We start from the raw sequence: 16,215 nt of genomic DNA, 5'->3' as shown, positions 1-16,215 counted from the left end.
TTCTCTAGGGCTGATTATAGGATCTCACGTCCAGAAGAAAGGCAGAAGGGCAGGGGATGATGGAAAAAGTACTGGACTCTAAGAAATATGACTCGGCATATGGCCTCTCTTGAGTTTTCTCATTGGTTAAATGCTTTGTGGCATAAGGTGCCACTTCTGTTTGTTATGATTAATGTGTGTAAGCCTGTTTTGACTCATTGTTTTTCAGGACTCTTGGAAAAAGGACCTGGGGTGAAGCGACTGAGCACACTGGATGACAAGATCCCCCCCAAGTCCCCACGCCCAAGACGTACTATCTGGTTGTCTCGAAGCCAATCAGACATCTTCTCCCATAAGCCCCCACGTACAGTGAATGTCTTGGACCCATACTACCAGCCACGAGATGGTGCTGCCCGCACCCCCAAAATCAACCCTTTCAGTGCTCGCCAGGACCTCAAGGGTGGCAAGGTCAAGTTCTTTGACCTGCCCAGCAAATCTGTTATCTCCCTGGTATTTGACCTGGATGCACCAGGGCCTGAAACTCTGCCTGTGGCTGACTGGCAGGACCCCCTGGCCCCACCTGCTCGCCGGTGGCGTTCTTTGCCTGGTTCACCAGAGTTCTTGCATCGAGAGTCCTGTCCATTTGTTGGCCGAGAAGAATCACTATCTGATGGGCCCCCACCACGCCTCAGTAGTCTCAAGTACAGGGTGAGAGAGATCCCGCCATTCCGAGCCTCTGCCCTCCAAGCTGCTCCAGCCCACGAAGCCATGGACTGCTCCAGTCCCCAGGAAGAAAATGGTTTGGGGCCCAGGCCCCAGGGGGCCAGTTCATGCCTTCCAGGTGCTTCTGAGGAAATGGAGGTAGAAGAAGAAAGGCCAAGAGGCTTGGCTCCAGTCCCTTTCTCTGTCTCAGGCATAGGCCTGAAAACCCAGGGAAAACAGGATGGGTGAGAGGGGTTAGTCCCCAGCTCACCTTGGGGGTGGACCTTCATTTGAAGCCAGAGGGCCCCCTTGGTGCACAGCCTCGACTCTTCCCTGCAGCCTACAGAGCAGGCAGGCCAGGCCAGGCTCAATCTGGGGGCTCCAAGTGCCCAAAGGCTGTGTATGAGAGGGGAGGCAGCAGTGAAAGGCCCTCCCAGGCAGGGCCAACAGCAGATACAAAGCTTCTGAAATTCAGCAAGGAGCTCTGGCTCCCACCCAACTCCCACTGCACTTCCCCAGACAGGACCAGAGGACTCTTAGTTCTGGTTTGAGCTGGCAGGCAGCTAATACCCCAGGTTCTTCTCCCACCCCAGGTCTGTCATATAAGCTACTGGATGGAACCTGGAGCTAACCAGGAAGCCATAAAAGGCATGGCTATTTCTCAGACCTGAAGAACGGGGAGCTTCTTGCCAGGACGTCTAAGACACTTGAATAATTGCTGTTTGCACTTACTGCATAGTCAGACCACATCACTACATTTCTATGCAAGGGGAGGGTGAGGCAGCGTGGTGGTCATGGCTCTTAGCTAACCTATTCAAAGATCTTTGCCAGTTGATTAATCTATTTTCATATTTATGAAGGAGTCTTAATGTTCTGCCCCAGAAACTTTCAACCTTGTGGTTGGGAGTGGGGCCGGTTTTGTAGGCCTCAGGGCCTGCTCTATGTATTTGTCAACATGTGATACACCCAGGTGGTTAAATGGCTTATGCACAGGCGGATTTTCTTCCCTTCCTGCTCTGGCTGGAGCCACGGGAACAGTCTGTCCTTACAGAGCCGCAATAAGAAATAACCAAAGATGAAGCTGGTCAAATATTTTCATAACTTGTTTCTGTTGTTTTTTTGGTAATACTTTTTCCCAAGACACTTTCAGATTTAAAAATAAATAAAGTCTGTGTTACAGGTGGTCAGCCTCCTTACTTGTACCCTTGGTCCTTACCCTCTAGAGTAAAGGTGGTGGTCCAGGCCAGGACCAACCCCAAACCCCCAGCTCTGTAGAAGGTGGGAGTAGAACATTCACAGGTTAGAGGAACCCAGACACCTCTGTTCCACTCTTAGTTCTCTTCCTGGGCCTTGAGTGCTAGGCGGAAGCTGGGTCAGCTGCTGCCCCAAGCCAGCTTCATCTTCTGGTTGTGGGCTTTGGAGGATCGGGAGAACTGGCTCTTGGCCACTGTGAGGGGTACAGCTTTGCCACTCAGGTATACCTTGTTGTGGCATTCAGGTAGCCAGGGTTCAGAGCTACAGAGCTGGGGTCCTTGGCTCACTGCCACATAGGCCATCACGTAACCTGTCATAAAGGCATCAAAACCAGCCCGATGCAGTCCATCCCCAGGCACAGGGTGAGGACCGGCTTGACTTCCTGGTGCTTCTGGGGCAGCTGTATCAGCTGTTTCTGGCCCTGCTGTTTTAAGGTCCAGCTCCAAGTCATTTTTGTGACCTTGCTCCAAGCCAGGCTGGGTCTTAGTCTCATCCTCAGCTACCTCTTGCTCCATTTCTTCAGTCTTGAGGCCATCGCCACAGACCTGCTTCACTGGAGGACAATCCTCAGTTTCCTCAGAGGTCTGTTTCCCAGGCAGGCCCAACAAAGCCCTCCGCCGTTTCTCCCTACGTCGCCGCCGTCGCCGCTTGTCCTCCACCACAGCCTCATCGGTGTCAATGATAAGATCAATATCATGAGACCGAGGACACTGTGGCCCCAGGGGGCACCAACCATAGGCCTAGAGGTAGGAAAAGGCTTAGAGAGGCGTTCCAGGCATCAGAACCTCCCCTCCCCCAAGAAGTGGGTGGGTGCTCTCACCGAAAAGTTGTCACAGACGCTGGTGGAATGAGGGCGATGGGTTGCAGGGGGCATGCAGCAACGGTAGTCGATATGGGCCCTCATGCTGGAAGGATAGTTGCAGAACTCCAGGGTCAGGTGTGGGCTGCCAGCTGCCTGCTGCTTCCCATTCTCCCGCTCACTGAAAAAGCATAAGAGGGTATTGGCCCACTAGCTTATAAACTCCAAGAGAATAGGGTTTTTGTCAGTTTTGCTTACTGCTGAATACTCAGCACCAAATACTGTGCCTGGCACATGGTAGGCACTCAATAAATACCTTGAATGAATGAAATAGTCAGGCTTATACCAGGCCCCACCCCTAAACCTGAACCAGTTCCTCACCATTTCCGGAAAACATATTCTAGGTAGGAGGCCACGAAGCGCGCATGAAACTCAGCAGCATATTTGGTGTCATAAATGCCGGCTGGGAACATTTCACACAGGTCAGCAGTGAAGGTTCCCAAGCTCTCGGGCAGGTGTGCATAGAAGTTCTGGTACAGGAACACCAAGTCTATGAGACCGTTGTGTAGTACCAGGGGCCGGCGGGCCCGGATTAGCTCCAGGAACAGTGTCCTCACTGACTGGCTCTGACTCTCATCACCCTAGATGGAAAGAAAGGGGTCATCGGGAAGCACAGTCCTGTAGGGAGCCTCTTTTGCACAACACTTATCCCTGGCGCCCCTATCTGGAAAGTTCTCGCTCCCTATGCTAGTCTATTGTGGATCAGGCTTGTTTCCCTAGCGTTATCCCTAGTGATTTCCCATATTCCCTAAGAAGCAGATCATCTCCCTGGACCCAGACCAGTTAGGAAGAAATGAAATCACAGAAGGGGCAGTGTCAAGGTTGGAGACCTACCTTGTCATTGCCTTTGTGGTACGGGATACCCTGAGCATACTGCCGGTTGAAGTTGAAGCCATGCTGTACCAAGAACTGCACAGACTTTGGCTCTATCACATACTCTTCCATGCACAGCAGGGTCAGATTGAACACCTGAGCCAGGTAGGAGTGTTCACCCTGAGAGAGAAAGGATCTGCTACATCAGGATTTGGGATAGAAATACCGCACACCCAATGTTCTCCGGGATCTCAACCCTCTTCCCCGCGGCCACAGAGCAGGGATGGGAAGATCAGTCCATACCTTGTCTGGCTGCTGCTTGAAGCAGGCAAGGCCCAGGGAGAGAACAGAACGGGTCCTGGCTGCATGACACACGGACTTGTAACGTTCCTCGATGCACCTTGGGGTTGGGTTTAGGGGGTGGCTGTGGCTGGGAGTTAGCCCTCAAACCACCCAGGACTGTGACTTCTACTCCAGGGATGAAGTTTGCCCCTCCTGCCAAGGCTGGCACTAAGATCAGGGCTTATACTTACTGGTTCAGCAAACTCTTCCTGTCCCCAAGCCCACTCAGTTCCTGGGAGTGTGTAAAGGGAGAGTCTTGTGTCAGGTTCCCAGCACCAGCCCTTGCACAGCTACCTGCCCTCCCCATTCCCCTGCCCTTACCGTGTCCACAGCCACGAAGTTTGCGGTCTTTATGGCCAGCAGGAGGGATGGCCACATCTCCTTGAAGTTGTCACTCTGCACATCCACCACTGGCACCTGGACTGCTAGCTTCTCCTCAGAGTTTGTGCTTTTGCTGACACCGCCTGAGGCTAAGGAGAGAGCGTGGATGGTAATGCTGGGGCAGGGGCCCGGAGCAACAGGTACCAAGGTGTAGGCCATGGCTCGGGGTGGAATGTTGGGGGGCAGTTTCCATTAAGGCAAGAAATAGCACCTCTGTCCTACAAGCCTTTGTATCACATGTGCTCTACACACAGGCCTAGGGGTGAGCAGTGCTCTGAATTTGGGGGGAAAAGGCCGGCGTCTTCAGTGGTTTACGTCAGACTTTGGGAAAACTACTTCTCCCCACAGCACCACAATCTTTAGAAGCGGAACGCTGGATAAACGATCTGTGAGGTTCCTTCTTCCCACATTGCGCAGGAAATCCTTCTCAGGGCTTGAGGAATGCGACTCCTTTAATGCCCCCCAAAGCTCCATAGTACTGTTCCCACGGGGCCCCAGGAGCCACAAACAACGGTAACTAGTACCCTCCAGAGCCTCATAAATAATTTCTCACAGCCAAGCTCCCAATACATTCCACTTCCTTCGGACTCACGCCACGTAACAGAACCAGGACTCTAGACTACACCTCCCGACACGCCCCTACCCGCCCCGACTGCTCTCAACGCGCCAGGCTCCCGCAGCCCGAGCCGCGCTGCCCACCGGGATTTGTAGTCTCCTCGTGGTTCTTTCCTGGTCCTCTGAACGTTAGTTTCTAGAGCCGAGAGCCCGAGGCCTTCCCCTCTCCGGAGCGCACAGGGTTTTAAGGCGGGAAGCCCTAGGAAGCCACTCACCGTCAGGAGCCGCTGGGGCTGAGGCTGCGCCATCGCCACTGTCGGCAGCCATGACACCGCGCGCCCTCGCCTGAGTAGTTAGTGGGTACGCGGAGCTTCCGCCTGCCTGCTCTCCGCGCGGCTCCGGCGGTGGGGGACGGGGTGGGGCCTCGCCCTCCTAGTCGCCGACGGGTCGGACTTCCGTTCACACCTCCCGGGTCTGGCACGGAGGAGGCGGCCCGGCGCGCGCGGGGACCTATTGGCTGGCGCCGTGCGGTCGGAGCCACGCCCCCTGGAGCGCGTCGGAAGCCGGGCGCGGGAGACTGAACGGGAGGTATGCGTTCTCTGCGTTCTCCTGGCGGGAAAGGCGGCGGCGGCTTTATGCGGTCTTCATCCACGCGGACCCGGGGTGGGGATGGCGGTCCCCAGCTGCGGGGAGGCTGCCCGGGCCAGCCTGAAGCGCGCCCAGGAGTTAGGCACAGACAGGGCAGTGTAGGGAGAAAGAAGGATCTAATGGGAATAGGTAAATTCACAAGCAGAATGGAGACCTCACTTCCAGGAAGTGAAAAGGCGGGTAGGGGGACTCGAGACGAGGCTGCCAGAGGGGTTAGAGCCACCGACTGGCAGGGAAGCCTCTGCAATAATCCGGACAGGAGGTACAGTTGACCCTCCAGGGTGATTGCACTTGAATCCTGATACCGTGAGCGACATGCCCTTACCGGAGGCCGGTTCTGTCTCCCGGGCTCCGGTTCCCATCAAGGAGTCTCAGCTCTTTCTTTATTTACTGTTTCTAGTTCATCTTCAACCTTTCTCCACTGAGTCTTTTTCATCATTAGTCAGTATCGTTTGGTTTCTCCCATTCTAGTATATGTGCTGCCGAAGCGAGCACTGGATTTCTCCCATTCTAAAGAAAGAAACCTCTTACTATATTTCATCCGGTTAATTAACAGTGCTTGTTGTATACAACTTACCTGGCACTGTGCTCAGCACTGGGGACTCCATAGTCAACAAAAGAGACTCAGTCTTTGCTCATGGAGTTTTGTAGTCAAGTCAGGTAAGCGGACACTGATCAAAGAAACATAAATGTGAAATTACAATTAGTATAAGAGGGAAAAAATGAAGAATTACATAAGATTGTGAGACTAGGGGAGGGGGGCTGATTTGGACATTTAAGTCAAGACCTGAAAGAATGGGGTGACTGGGTGGCTCAGTCAGTTAAGCATCTGCCTTTGGCTCAGGTCACGATCCCAGCCAGGGTCCTGGGATGGAGCCCCATGTCGGGCTCCCTGCTCAGTGGGAAGCCTGCTTTTTTCCTCTGCTGCTCCCCCTGCTTTGTTCTCTCTCTCTCTCTCTCTGTCAAATAATTAAATAAAATCTTTAAAAAGGGGCGGGGCGGGGGGGGGAAGACCTGAAAGAGTGAGTAACTGTTAGGTGAAGAACAGGGTAAGAGCTGTCCAAATAGAGAAAAAGGATTGGGTGAGATGTCAAGGCAGACAGATATGTGGGGGATTGAAGCAACTATTAAGGCAAATATGGCTGGAGCATAGTGAGTGAGGGGATGAGGCAAGTGGGGATCTTTGGAGCCTACAAGACTGTGTTAAGAGGATTGGGTTCTCAGAGCAATGGGTGTAAGAGCCAAAGTCCTCCATTGCTTACAAGGTACTTAGAGATCCTGTGCCCCCTACCTTCTTTACCTCTTTGACCTCCTCTACTGCTCATCCTTCCTGGGTCCATTCTAACCACACTGGCTTCCTTAGTATTCTACAAACACACCAGGCACCTTCCTTAGGGCCATTGCACTAGCTCCTTTGTAGGATGCCTTTGGCGAATTCCTTCAATTGCCTGAAATCACTGGTCAAATATCACTTTAATAAGGCCCACCTTGACCATGTGCTTTAAAATTGCAACATTCCAGGGGGCACCTGGATGGCTCAGTCGTAAAGCGTGTGCCTTTGGCTGACATCATGATCCCAGGGTTCTGGGATTAATGCCCCACCCCCCAATCACACCAGGCTCTCTGCTCAGTGGGAAGCCTGCTTCTCCCTCTCCCTCTTGCTGCTCCCCTTGCTTGTGCTTTCTCACTCTCTCTGTCAAATAAATATATAAATAAAATCTTTTAAAAAAATAAAATTGCAACATTACACCATCACCACTCCTTATCCCCTTCACCTACTCTACATCTTCTCTTTGTATTAGTATTTATGAGTTAACATCCTATATAATTTAATTATTATTGCTCCCCCCTCCCCGCGTTAGAATATAAGCTCCATAACGACAGGAACCTTTGGTGTTTTATTTACTGAAGTTTCCAAGTACTTAAAACTGCTTGGCACATAGGCACTACATAAATATTTACTCAGTGAATTAGTAGGAAGACATTGAAGGTTTTAAGTAAGAAAATGAGACGATCGTGTCTTAAAAGATGGCTTTACTCTTTGGAAAATAGATTGTAGGATGAATTATGGAGTTAATGAGTTTGGTGACCATAGGTTGGCTCGGAAAGGAAGGAGAGTGGGTTTTGTAAAAAGGATAAAGGAGCAGGACCTTGAGCTCAGCGCGTTTGGGAGAGACCACTGTTTCATATCCGGAGGAGAGGGAGCAGGAGAATGCAGGTAAGTGCAGAGGACAGGAAGCTTGTGCATTCACTTTTCTCTGAAGGAAGAAGGAAGCTCTTGATGAAAATGAGGTGATGAAGAGAGGTTTTAAGAGTTTGAAGCAGGGGCTCAGCAGGGACTGGTGGAGCACAGCACAGGAGTGCAGTCTCAGGAGGCAGACCTTCTGGGTTTGGGTGCACAGGTTGGTTCATCTCTAGAAGCCTCAGTTTCCTCATAACTGTAGTGGAGGTGATACAAGCATATACCTAATGACGTCTGGAGATGGAGGGGGAAATCACTTAACTCAGCATCGGGTCTGGCACACGATAAGCCCTCATTAACCGAAAGAACAGTAAGGGAGTGATGAAGATCAACCAGATACATTTCTCATTACCAGTGGGCAGCCAGCTTTGGTTTACTACAAGAAAAGATTAGGAATAAAAATAGCACATCCGCTCCCACCACCACTGCCACCACCCCAACTTGCCGTCTGCTCTCAGGCCAATCTTTTCCCATCTCTGATCCTTGGTTTCTCCTTTCTGTAGAAAGGAGGTTCGGACTACATGATGGCTCAAGGCTGTTTCATGTGCTGCATCTCTACCAGATAAACTTCCTGCCTGCCGCATGCTTCTAGACACACCTCATAAGCCCCTGTCCACACATAGAGTCACAGTGAGCATCCGGGATACACAGGTGTATCCTGCCCAGCCCAGCCCTGGTCTCTTCTTTTGCGTGTCTCCAAGATTCCGCTTATGTTGGTCTCTCTGAAGTCACTTGCAGAAACTCAGCCCTGCTGGTCATCCCTTAGTGCCACAGCCTGCCAAGAGCGAACCCATGAGCATCTGGAGAGTGAGGAAAGCTAGACACTCTATCATGAGGGTTGCAGAGAGGGAGGTGGCTGTTACACCCATGGTGGGGCCCCAAGATTCAGCCTCATTGTGACTGACCACTTTGGGCCTTTCTCTTCTAGGCCATCATGAAGAAGCCGCGAACAGCTGTGAGGAGTCATCACAGGAAGCAGGCATCCCGCCAGGAGGGAAAGAAGAAATGTGTCCTTAGCAGCATCCGGGTCAAGCCTTCTACCCCAAATGGTGAGGAGCTCAGTCCTAGTCAAAGACGAAGGTGCTGGATTCATTGGCCATGAAAGGGAGGGAGATTCGGGCTGGGAAGGGAACACAGTTATGTGTCAGGACCTTAAGGGACTAATTAAGGTCTCTTCTGACTTTGCTGTGTCACTTTGGGATGATTGCCCTGAACGGCTGCTTTCTTACCAGTGAAATGGAACGGTTGTCTGCGCACTTCCTTCCTCTTGTGGCTTTCATGGGATCGATTGAGTTTATGAGCCTGAAAATGTTTTGTAAATGGGAAAGCGCCGCACACGTATACGTTATGCTTGGCTGAAACTGTTGGGTGTTCATTGTGACCCAGAGTCAAAGAAGGCGGCGGTACCACCCTGGGAAAGTTAAGGCTGGAAATCTGGCTCAGGTTACATACAGCTAGAGAATTCTGGTCTGATTTCAGATCCAAAGCTTAAGCACGGGTTGGGGGGAGGGGACACCCAAGTGGGAGCAGCCAGGCTGCAGTGCCCTGGGTACCTGGTGCACGGCCTAGGCAGGGACGATACCTGAGTTTCCTGTGGTCCCAGCAGACTTGGCCAGGCGGCAGGAGGAGGTGGTATTGCAGCCCTTCTCCCCGTACCATCTCTTCAGAGACACAGCTGAGGTCACAGTCTTTCGGGAGAAGCTCCTGAGCTGGTACGACCGAGAGAAGCGGGACCTACCCTGGAGAAGGCGGGTAAGCAGGCGAGGGACAGGGACAGCAGGGTGGGAGGTGGGTGTCCAGTGGTCTCCATACTGACTCCTTTCCTGGGACTGCTTTGGCAGGCGGAGGGGGAGGTGGACCTGGACAGGCGGGCATATGCTGGTGAGTGCATGTCTTGGGACCTGGGCTGCTTTGCCTGGATGCCTACTGGTCTGGGGTCTAGGGGCTGTGTGCTGGGAGCAGGGCAGGTCGTCCACGCCCTCATGCCAACCCCTCTCCCCCAGTGTGGGTCTCAGAGGTCATGCTGCAGCAGACCCAGGTTGCCACGGTGATCGACTATTATACCCGATGGATGCAGGTGACTCCAGGGAAGGAAGGGGAGGGTCATGAGCCAGACCCCAGAGAGAGCCCAGCCTTTGGGGTAGGGGTGAAGAAGGTTTCCTCCACTTCCCTTGACTTTGGGCTTGCTCCTTTTTGTTTGCCTTCGAGCTATAGAAGTGGCCAACGCTGCAGGACCTGGCCAGTGCTTCCCTGGAGGTAAGAGTCACCCTGGGGTGGGAGGAATGGGGACAAGTGAGGACTGACCACTGATCTCTCTGCTCTCACCCACAGGAGGTCAACCAGCTCTGGGCGGGCCTCGGCTACTACTCTCGAGCCCGGCGGCTGCAGGAGGGAGCCCGGAAGGTGAGGGAGTGACAGGGGGTAAGGTAAGGTAAGGGGGTGAGGCCCAGGGCCTCAGGTGTTTCATAACCTAGAGCCTCCCTGGACCCCACAATCAGGTGGTAGAGGAACTAGGGGGCCACATGCCACGTACAGCAGAGACCCTGCAGCAGCTCCTGCCTGGCGTGGGGCGGTACACAGCTGGAGCCATTGCCTCCATTGCCTTTGGACAGGTGAGTCCCCAGCCCACCCTGGCTTGGTGCGTGCCACCCTTCTTCCTCCCAGAACAGGCTAACTCCTGGATTCCTCTGTGCCAGGCAGCCGGTGTGGTAGACGGGAATGTCGTACGGGTCCTGTGCCGAGTCCGAGCCATTGGTGCAGATCCCAGCAGCACCCTCGTCTCCCGGCATCTCTGGTAGGATCTCGGGGTCATGGGGAGACCGGGAAGGGTATCTCCGAAGTGTCTCTGGCTCATAGCCACATTCCCTTGTAGGAGCTTAGCCCAGCAGCTGGTAGACCTGGCCCGGCCCGGGGACTCAAACCAAGCGGCCATGGAGCTGGGGGCCACGGTGTGCACCCCGCAGCACCCACGCTGCAGCCAGTGCCCAGTGCAGAGCCTGTGCCGTGCACACTGGAGGGTGAGCCATTTGGGGAAAGGGCAGGCAGGGGCCCTAGACAGCAGCCCCTGCTGCGTGACATCTGCCTCATGCCCCTTAGGTAGAGCGGGAACAGCGCTTGGCCTTGCAGAACCTGCCAGGCAGCCCCGATGTGGAGGAGTGCGGTGAGTGCCAGCCCCAGCCCTTTACTGCAGCGTTGGGGACCTGCTTGTGGAAGCCTCATCCAGTTTGTCCTACACCCCGAATAAGACTCTGCAGAGCTGGGCCCTAGCCTGCTCTTGGGGCCTGAGCAGCACTTGGGGCTATCTTTTCCCAGCTCCCAGCACGGGGCAGTGCCAGCTGTGTGCGCCTCCCACGGAGCCCTGGGACCGGACCCTGGGAGTGACCAACTTCCCCAGAAAAGCCAGCCGCAGGCCCCCCAGGGAGGAGTGCTCTGCCGTCTGTGTTCTGGAGCAGCCCAGGGCCCGTGGAGCTCCTCGAATTCTGCTGGTGCAGAGGCCCAGCTCAGGTAGCTAGATCCTCGGAGCCCAGGGTGGTGGCAGGAGCACCAAGGGGGACACGGAGGAGTCGACAGCTAACGCCTGGCCACACCTGGCTGCCCTTTCTCTCAGGTTTGCTGGCAGGACTGTGGGAGTTCCCATGTGTGACTGCAGAGCCCTCCGGGCCATGTGAGCGCGAGGCCCTGCTGCAAGAGCTTCAGCGCTGGGCTGGGCCCCTCCCAGCCACCCACCTCCAGCACCTGGGGCAGGTGAGGGACCCAAGCAAGGGGCAGGGGTCTTGGCTTCTGTGGGCACATTCATGGGCCTGTTTCAGCCCCTTGGTTCTCCCTCCAGGTGGTCCACACCTTCTCTCACATCAAGCTGACATATCAAGTATACAGTCTGGCCCTGGACGGGCAGACCCCGGTGACCGTCACGCCATCTGGCGCTCGCTGGCTGACCCGCGAGGAGTTTCACACTGCTGCTGTCTCCACCGCTATGAAAAAGGCACTACTTGTGTTGTCTTCCTTGTACTTTTTTGTGTTTCCTGTATGTTCTTAGTGAACCTATTATCATGTAAACAGGGAAACACAAAAGCATATTTTAAATAGGTGTGTTGTGGTGGGCATGAAGTTGAGAGACCACAGGGGTTTGGCTCTTTGGGGTTAAGATGCCAGCCCTGCACTCTCCCCCTCTCCTTGGCTAGGTGTTCCGTGTGTATGAGGGCCAACAGCCAGGGACCCGCAAGGTGAGTCTCTTGGCCCTCACCCAGCCATCTTTCCCCAGCCCCGAACCCACGGGTTTTCAGTGAGTTAAATGACATGTGCTTGGGTGAACATTATCCCCTCCAGACTTGGCTGTGGGCAGCAGAGTAATAGTTCTTCCCTGGAGACCTTAGAGCTTGGAATCTGGGGTGGAGAATAAGAACAAATGATGGAGACAATAGGGTCACAGGTGTGTGAAAAATGCTTGTACTAGGTTTTGTGGTTTATGAGAGCTTTCCGTTCTGTCTGGGAGGCAAAGATCAGGAAAGGCTGCTTAGAAGCAGCAGCTGGTAACCTGGTTTGAAGAAACGAATCATCATCTCCAGGTCTGGGAGGGGAGTCTGCAGCAAGAATGTTCCTACCAGGCCCCAGAGTAGTGTGAGCAAAGCTGGTGTAACTCGGCGTGCCGTGCGCAAGGACACATTTGATGGGCAGGGCCTGCGCAGGCCAGTCAGGGCCAGGGGCACCAGGCCACAAAAGCATTTTTGGTGGAGAGAGGAATCCGATTTGTATCTTAGGGAGACTACCTTGGGCTGCCATTCCGAGTTGACCGAAGGTGTAGATAATGGAGACTGGCTGGAAGCTTTACCGAGTTCAGACGGGAAACTGAGCTGTATCAGGGCCGTGGAGAGGGGGGCAGGAGAGGACACTCTGCTGCCCCCTGAGTGGCTCCTTCCTTTGGCTTCTACACAGGGTTCCAAACGGTCCCCGGTGTCTATTCCATCCAGCCGGAAAAGGCCCGGCCCAGGCCAGCAAGTCCTGGATAGTTTCTTCCGGCCTCACCTCCCCACGGATGCACCCCACCTCAACAGTACCGCCCAGTGACGACGCCTCTGCAAGCCCCCACTTCCTGAGAATCCGTTTTTGTTTTTGTTTTTTTTTTTAATAAAGTGCTTATTTTTATAGTCCTTTTGGAGTCTTTCCACCTCCTCCCTAGCCCACTCATTCTTCCCCTCAGAGGGGCCCGGAAAGTGGTGAAGTCCTGCTTGGTGCTGCCTTCCGCTGCCCGCACTCCCAGCCAGCCCGGGGCAAACGGAGGTGAGTGTTCTGTCCAGAGTGATCGCCCCCCTCCCAGCCCCCAGGAGAGAGGAAGAAAGCAGCTGCAGTGGGTCCCCTGCCCGAGGCCCAACACCCTTAATCCAGATCTCTGGTCAGCTCTGACGGTAGCAGTGGTATGTTCTAGAGCAGGTGGTTTGGCTCAGCCCTGACCCAAGCCCTCCCCACCCACAGAGGCTGCTCCCTAGGGAGAAGGGAAGCGGGAGGATTTGTTCTGTCTTAAATTCCCACCTTAAACACTAAATTTATTTCTGTATTGTTTCATATGTAGTGAAACAATACAGCGAATCAAGGGTTAATCATAAAATTGGGGGATATGGTGGAGAGAAATGGGATCAGAGGTCACAAAGATGGTTCAAAAGTATTGGTAAGTTCTATTTCCTACTATAATTCCTTTATCGTTCTTTATGTTAGTTATAGACTACGTAAGAACATTTCATAGTTTAAAAAAAAAAAAATCCCCACCTCTTTGGACCTCAGTGAGAGCTTCAAGTTCTGGTAGGTACCGAAGACATGGTGGCCGTACCTGGCCCCTGGAGACAAAGCCCTTCACCCCAAGCCTCTGCAGGTGTTTCTCAGTTCAGCTGGCCCTGTGCTCCAGTACAGGAGGCTGAAACCGGCCGCAACCTTCCTCAGGCTTCTAAGTCCCTGGTGGCTTGCTCCTGCACCGACTGCCATAGGGCCCGGATGTTGCCCTGGCCAAAGCCTGTGGCCCCCTGCCTCTGAATCAGCTCCAGGAAGAAGGTGTCCTCTGGAAAGAGAGACTTGGTGAAGACCTGAAGCAGAAACTTGCCTTCATCGCCATCCAGCAGGATCCCCTGTCGGGCCAGCAGGCTAGGCTCATGCCCAGCAGCTAGGATCTGTCTTTCCTTGCCCGGCTGCTCGTAGTATGCCTCAGGAGGAGCCAGCAGCTGCCCCCCAGCTGCTGCTACCTGCTCAGTGGCTTCTACAATGTTCGGCGTGTAGAGCCCAATGTGCTGCAGTCCTGGTCCCCTGTGCCGGGTCAGGAACTGCTCCACCTGGTCCTGTCCACTAGAAGCCCCCGGTAGGGTCTCAGCCAGCACGAGAGTGGGGACGGCACTGCCTGGTGGGGTCTGCAGGGCGGTGAGCTTCAGTCCCCCTCGCCCAGATCCTGCTGTCACCTCGAGGCCTGTCTCTGGGTCCTCACCTGGACTCAGTGGAAAGTGGCGAAAATCTAGGCAGTCCTGGAACCAGCGCATCAGTGTGGGGGAGCTGCCAGGGATGCAGGCTAGGGTGAGGTGGTCCACGTGGCTGACCCAGCCCGGGCTGGCTGCAGAGGATACGGGCTGGAATCCTGGGAGGAAAGGCCCTCGGACGCCCGCACGCTCCAGGAGTGTCAGGCTGAGGTTGCCGGCGGGCGAGCGGACCACAGCGTAGGTGGCTGTGCCCTGCGTATCCCTCACGCTAACCGGGGGCACCGGCACGCTGCAGCCCTGCGCGACCAAAGCCCGGGCGGCGGCGCCCGCGTCCGCCACGTCGAAACACAGGTTGGTGGCGCTGGGCACAGCATGACGTGGGTCCAGGCCGTACAGCGGCTCCCCCAGCCCTGCGCCCTCGTTCACCAAAAAGACCGCGTCGCCGCCGCGCAGGGCCAACTGCCGCCAGCCTTCTGCCTCCCGCACCGCCAGGGGCTGGAAACCAAAGAGACGCTGCAGATCCTGGCTCAGGGGCTGCCCCGCGGGCACGTGGAAGGCAATGTGGCACAGACGACGGGCGTGCACGGCCATGGCGGTCCGGATGATGACCCTGGCTTGTCCTTCCCCTAGGGCCGCTCTCCTGGCTTTTCAGGACTCCCGGACCCTCCGTCCAAGGTTCGTCGTCGGAAGCCTGTGGAGTCCAGTTTTCCGGCAGAGCGTATTCCTCGCTCTTTTCCGAGGAAATCACAGACTCACTCCTTTGGGGCTCGCGGTTCTCCGCCACGACCTCTCCAATCCAGAGCAGCGTTGGGACCACCCGGTCTGCGGGGCCAGTGGTGAAAACCACGTGGAGCCTGAGCTGGGGTGCAGCCGGAGAGAAGAGGCGGCGCCAGGGACCGCGGCTCACACTCTTCCCCTCCCACGCAGACCGTGTCGCCAAGGGTACAGCGGGGACGCAGGACTGCCCTTTCCCAGAGCCTCTTGATGGGCCATGCCCTCGGGCACTGAGCCACCCTTCTACCACCGTCCCCGGAGACCACAATAGCAGCCTTCACTTGGTGCCAGCAGCCGGGCTTTTTCTCCTCCCCTAAACTTAAGAGCAAAGGGAACCAATCCTAGCCGGGGGAGGAGCCAGAATTCCTAACCGCCTACCCCCGCCCCTGCCCCAAGCAAGGAATTTACCAGTGTCCTGTTTTAGCTTAAAAATGTTAGAGAATTTTGGGGCGCCTGGGTGGCTCAGTGGGTTAAGCCGCTGCCTTCGGCTCAGGTCATGATCTCAGGGTCCTGGAATCGAGTCCCACATCGGGCTCTCTGCTCAGCAGGAAGCCTGCTTCTCTTCCCCTCTCTCTGCCTACTTGTGATCTCTGTCAAATTAAAAAAAAAAAAAAAAAGATTTAAAAAATGCTAGAGAATTTTGCCTTTGACGTGTAATGTTCCTTTAAAACTTTAAAAATATCAAAATATTTTTTTACAGATTTTCTTTCCCTCCCCAAATTGGTCCAGAGAAACTGATGTTATAGGAAGATAGGTCATTTGTATGGCTCCTACAAACCTCTCTTTCTCTGTTAGTCTCTCAACTGCGCCTCTTTCTTCAACCCCACTTCTCTCTCAACAATCTTTTGCCTCCTGACCCAAGCAAGATTTGGAGAAAAAAACTGGTGGACCTGAAAGAAACAGCTGCATTAGTGTCCTTTCTCTCCCTCCTGACCCTATTGGACTAGAACTCAAGCCCTTCTTGTAGCTTCCTGACTGGGTATTGGGCCAGAGAAGCTTTCTATAGGCTTTTCTGGGCTTGAGACCCAGAATTGTGTGAGATAACTGGATTGAGTAGAATTGAGTAGATAGTAGGAGTCTTCTGAGACTTCAGTGGGTGGCTCTTGGAGGGTTTGGGAAGGGCACTTCAGGGGTAAATGGCATAAGCAAAAAGGTCAGGAATGCGAGCCAAACCCTCAGAGGAGCAAGAGCATAAGATTGGGGAGACATTTGGG

At 54.4% G+C, this 16,215-nt stretch overlaps 4 protein-coding genes across 6 annotated transcripts in view; 2 read left to right on the top strand and 2 right to left on the bottom strand.

Annotated features, from left to right (window-relative positions):
• LOC111143474 (testis-specific kinase 2) overlaps positions 1 to 1,864 on the top strand; it is a 143,519-nt gene extending 141,655 nt beyond the window's left edge. The window contains exon 11 of the mRNA XM_022497253.1: positions 209 to 1,864. Within this exon, the coding sequence (XP_022352961.1) occupies positions 209 to 930 (722 nt within the window). The 3' untranslated portion in view covers positions 931 to 1,864. The remainder of the gene's footprint in view (positions 1 to 208) is intronic.
• Positions 1,858 to 5,282, bottom strand: LOC111143475 (target of EGR1, member 1 (nuclear)). Of its 3 annotated transcripts, none has more exons than XM_022497255.1 (8): positions 5,161 to 5,282; positions 4,271 to 4,419; positions 4,141 to 4,181; positions 3,911 to 4,007; positions 3,629 to 3,787; positions 3,116 to 3,375; positions 2,756 to 2,915; positions 1,858 to 2,675 (listed from the first exon to the last, which is right to left on the bottom strand). In XM_022497255.1, the coding sequence occupies exons 1-8, from the start codon at positions 5,210 to 5,212 to the stop codon at positions 2,055 to 2,057; spliced, it is 1,539 nt and encodes a 512-aa protein (XP_022352963.1). In that variant the 5' UTR covers positions 5,213 to 5,282; the 3' UTR covers positions 1,858 to 2,054. The 3 variants fall into 3 exon arrangements, with proteins under 3 accessions (XP_022352963.1, XP_022352964.1, XP_022352962.1); XM_022497256.1 differs by having other exon boundaries at positions 4,271 to 4,413; XM_022497254.1 differs by lacking the exon at positions 5,161 to 5,282 and having other exon boundaries at positions 4,271 to 4,491.
• Positions 5,283 to 5,431: 149 nt separating this feature from the next.
• LOC111143106 (mutY DNA glycosylase) lies at positions 5,432 to 12,874 on the top strand. The gene is made up of 16 exons (XM_022496585.1): positions 5,432 to 5,473; positions 8,704 to 8,824; positions 9,382 to 9,527; positions 9,617 to 9,656; positions 9,779 to 9,852; positions 9,990 to 10,031; positions 10,107 to 10,178; positions 10,274 to 10,387; positions 10,472 to 10,569; positions 10,648 to 10,792; positions 10,872 to 10,935; positions 11,088 to 11,279; positions 11,383 to 11,519; positions 11,605 to 11,757; positions 11,957 to 11,998; positions 12,708 to 12,874. The coding sequence occupies exons 2-16, from the start codon at positions 8,710 to 8,712 to the stop codon at positions 12,837 to 12,839; spliced, it is 1,566 nt and encodes a 521-aa protein (XP_022352293.1). The 5' UTR covers positions 5,432 to 5,473; positions 8,704 to 8,709; the 3' UTR covers positions 12,840 to 12,874.
• A 569-nt stretch (positions 12,875 to 13,443) lies between these two features.
• On the bottom strand, positions 13,444 to 14,818 carry LOC111143560 (4-hydroxyphenylpyruvate dioxygenase like). Its single transcript, XM_022497384.1, has one exon. It carries the CDS (start codon positions 14,816 to 14,818, stop codon positions 13,703 to 13,705), a length of 1,116 nt encoding a protein of 371 aa, XP_022353092.1. The 3' UTR covers positions 13,444 to 13,702.
• Between the last annotated feature and the right edge of the window lie 1,397 nt (positions 14,819 to 16,215).

The sequence above is a fragment of the Enhydra lutris genome, unplaced genomic scaffold (assembly GCF_002288905.1).
Source record: "Enhydra lutris kenyoni isolate GAN:26980312 unplaced genomic scaffold, ASM228890v2 scaffoldscaffold9, whole genome shotgun sequence".
NCBI lineage: Eukaryota > Metazoa > Chordata > Mammalia > Carnivora > Mustelidae > Enhydra > Enhydra lutris.
The sequence above is the reverse complement of the archived record's forward strand: the minus strand, read 5'-3'. Positions and strand labels throughout refer to the sequence as shown.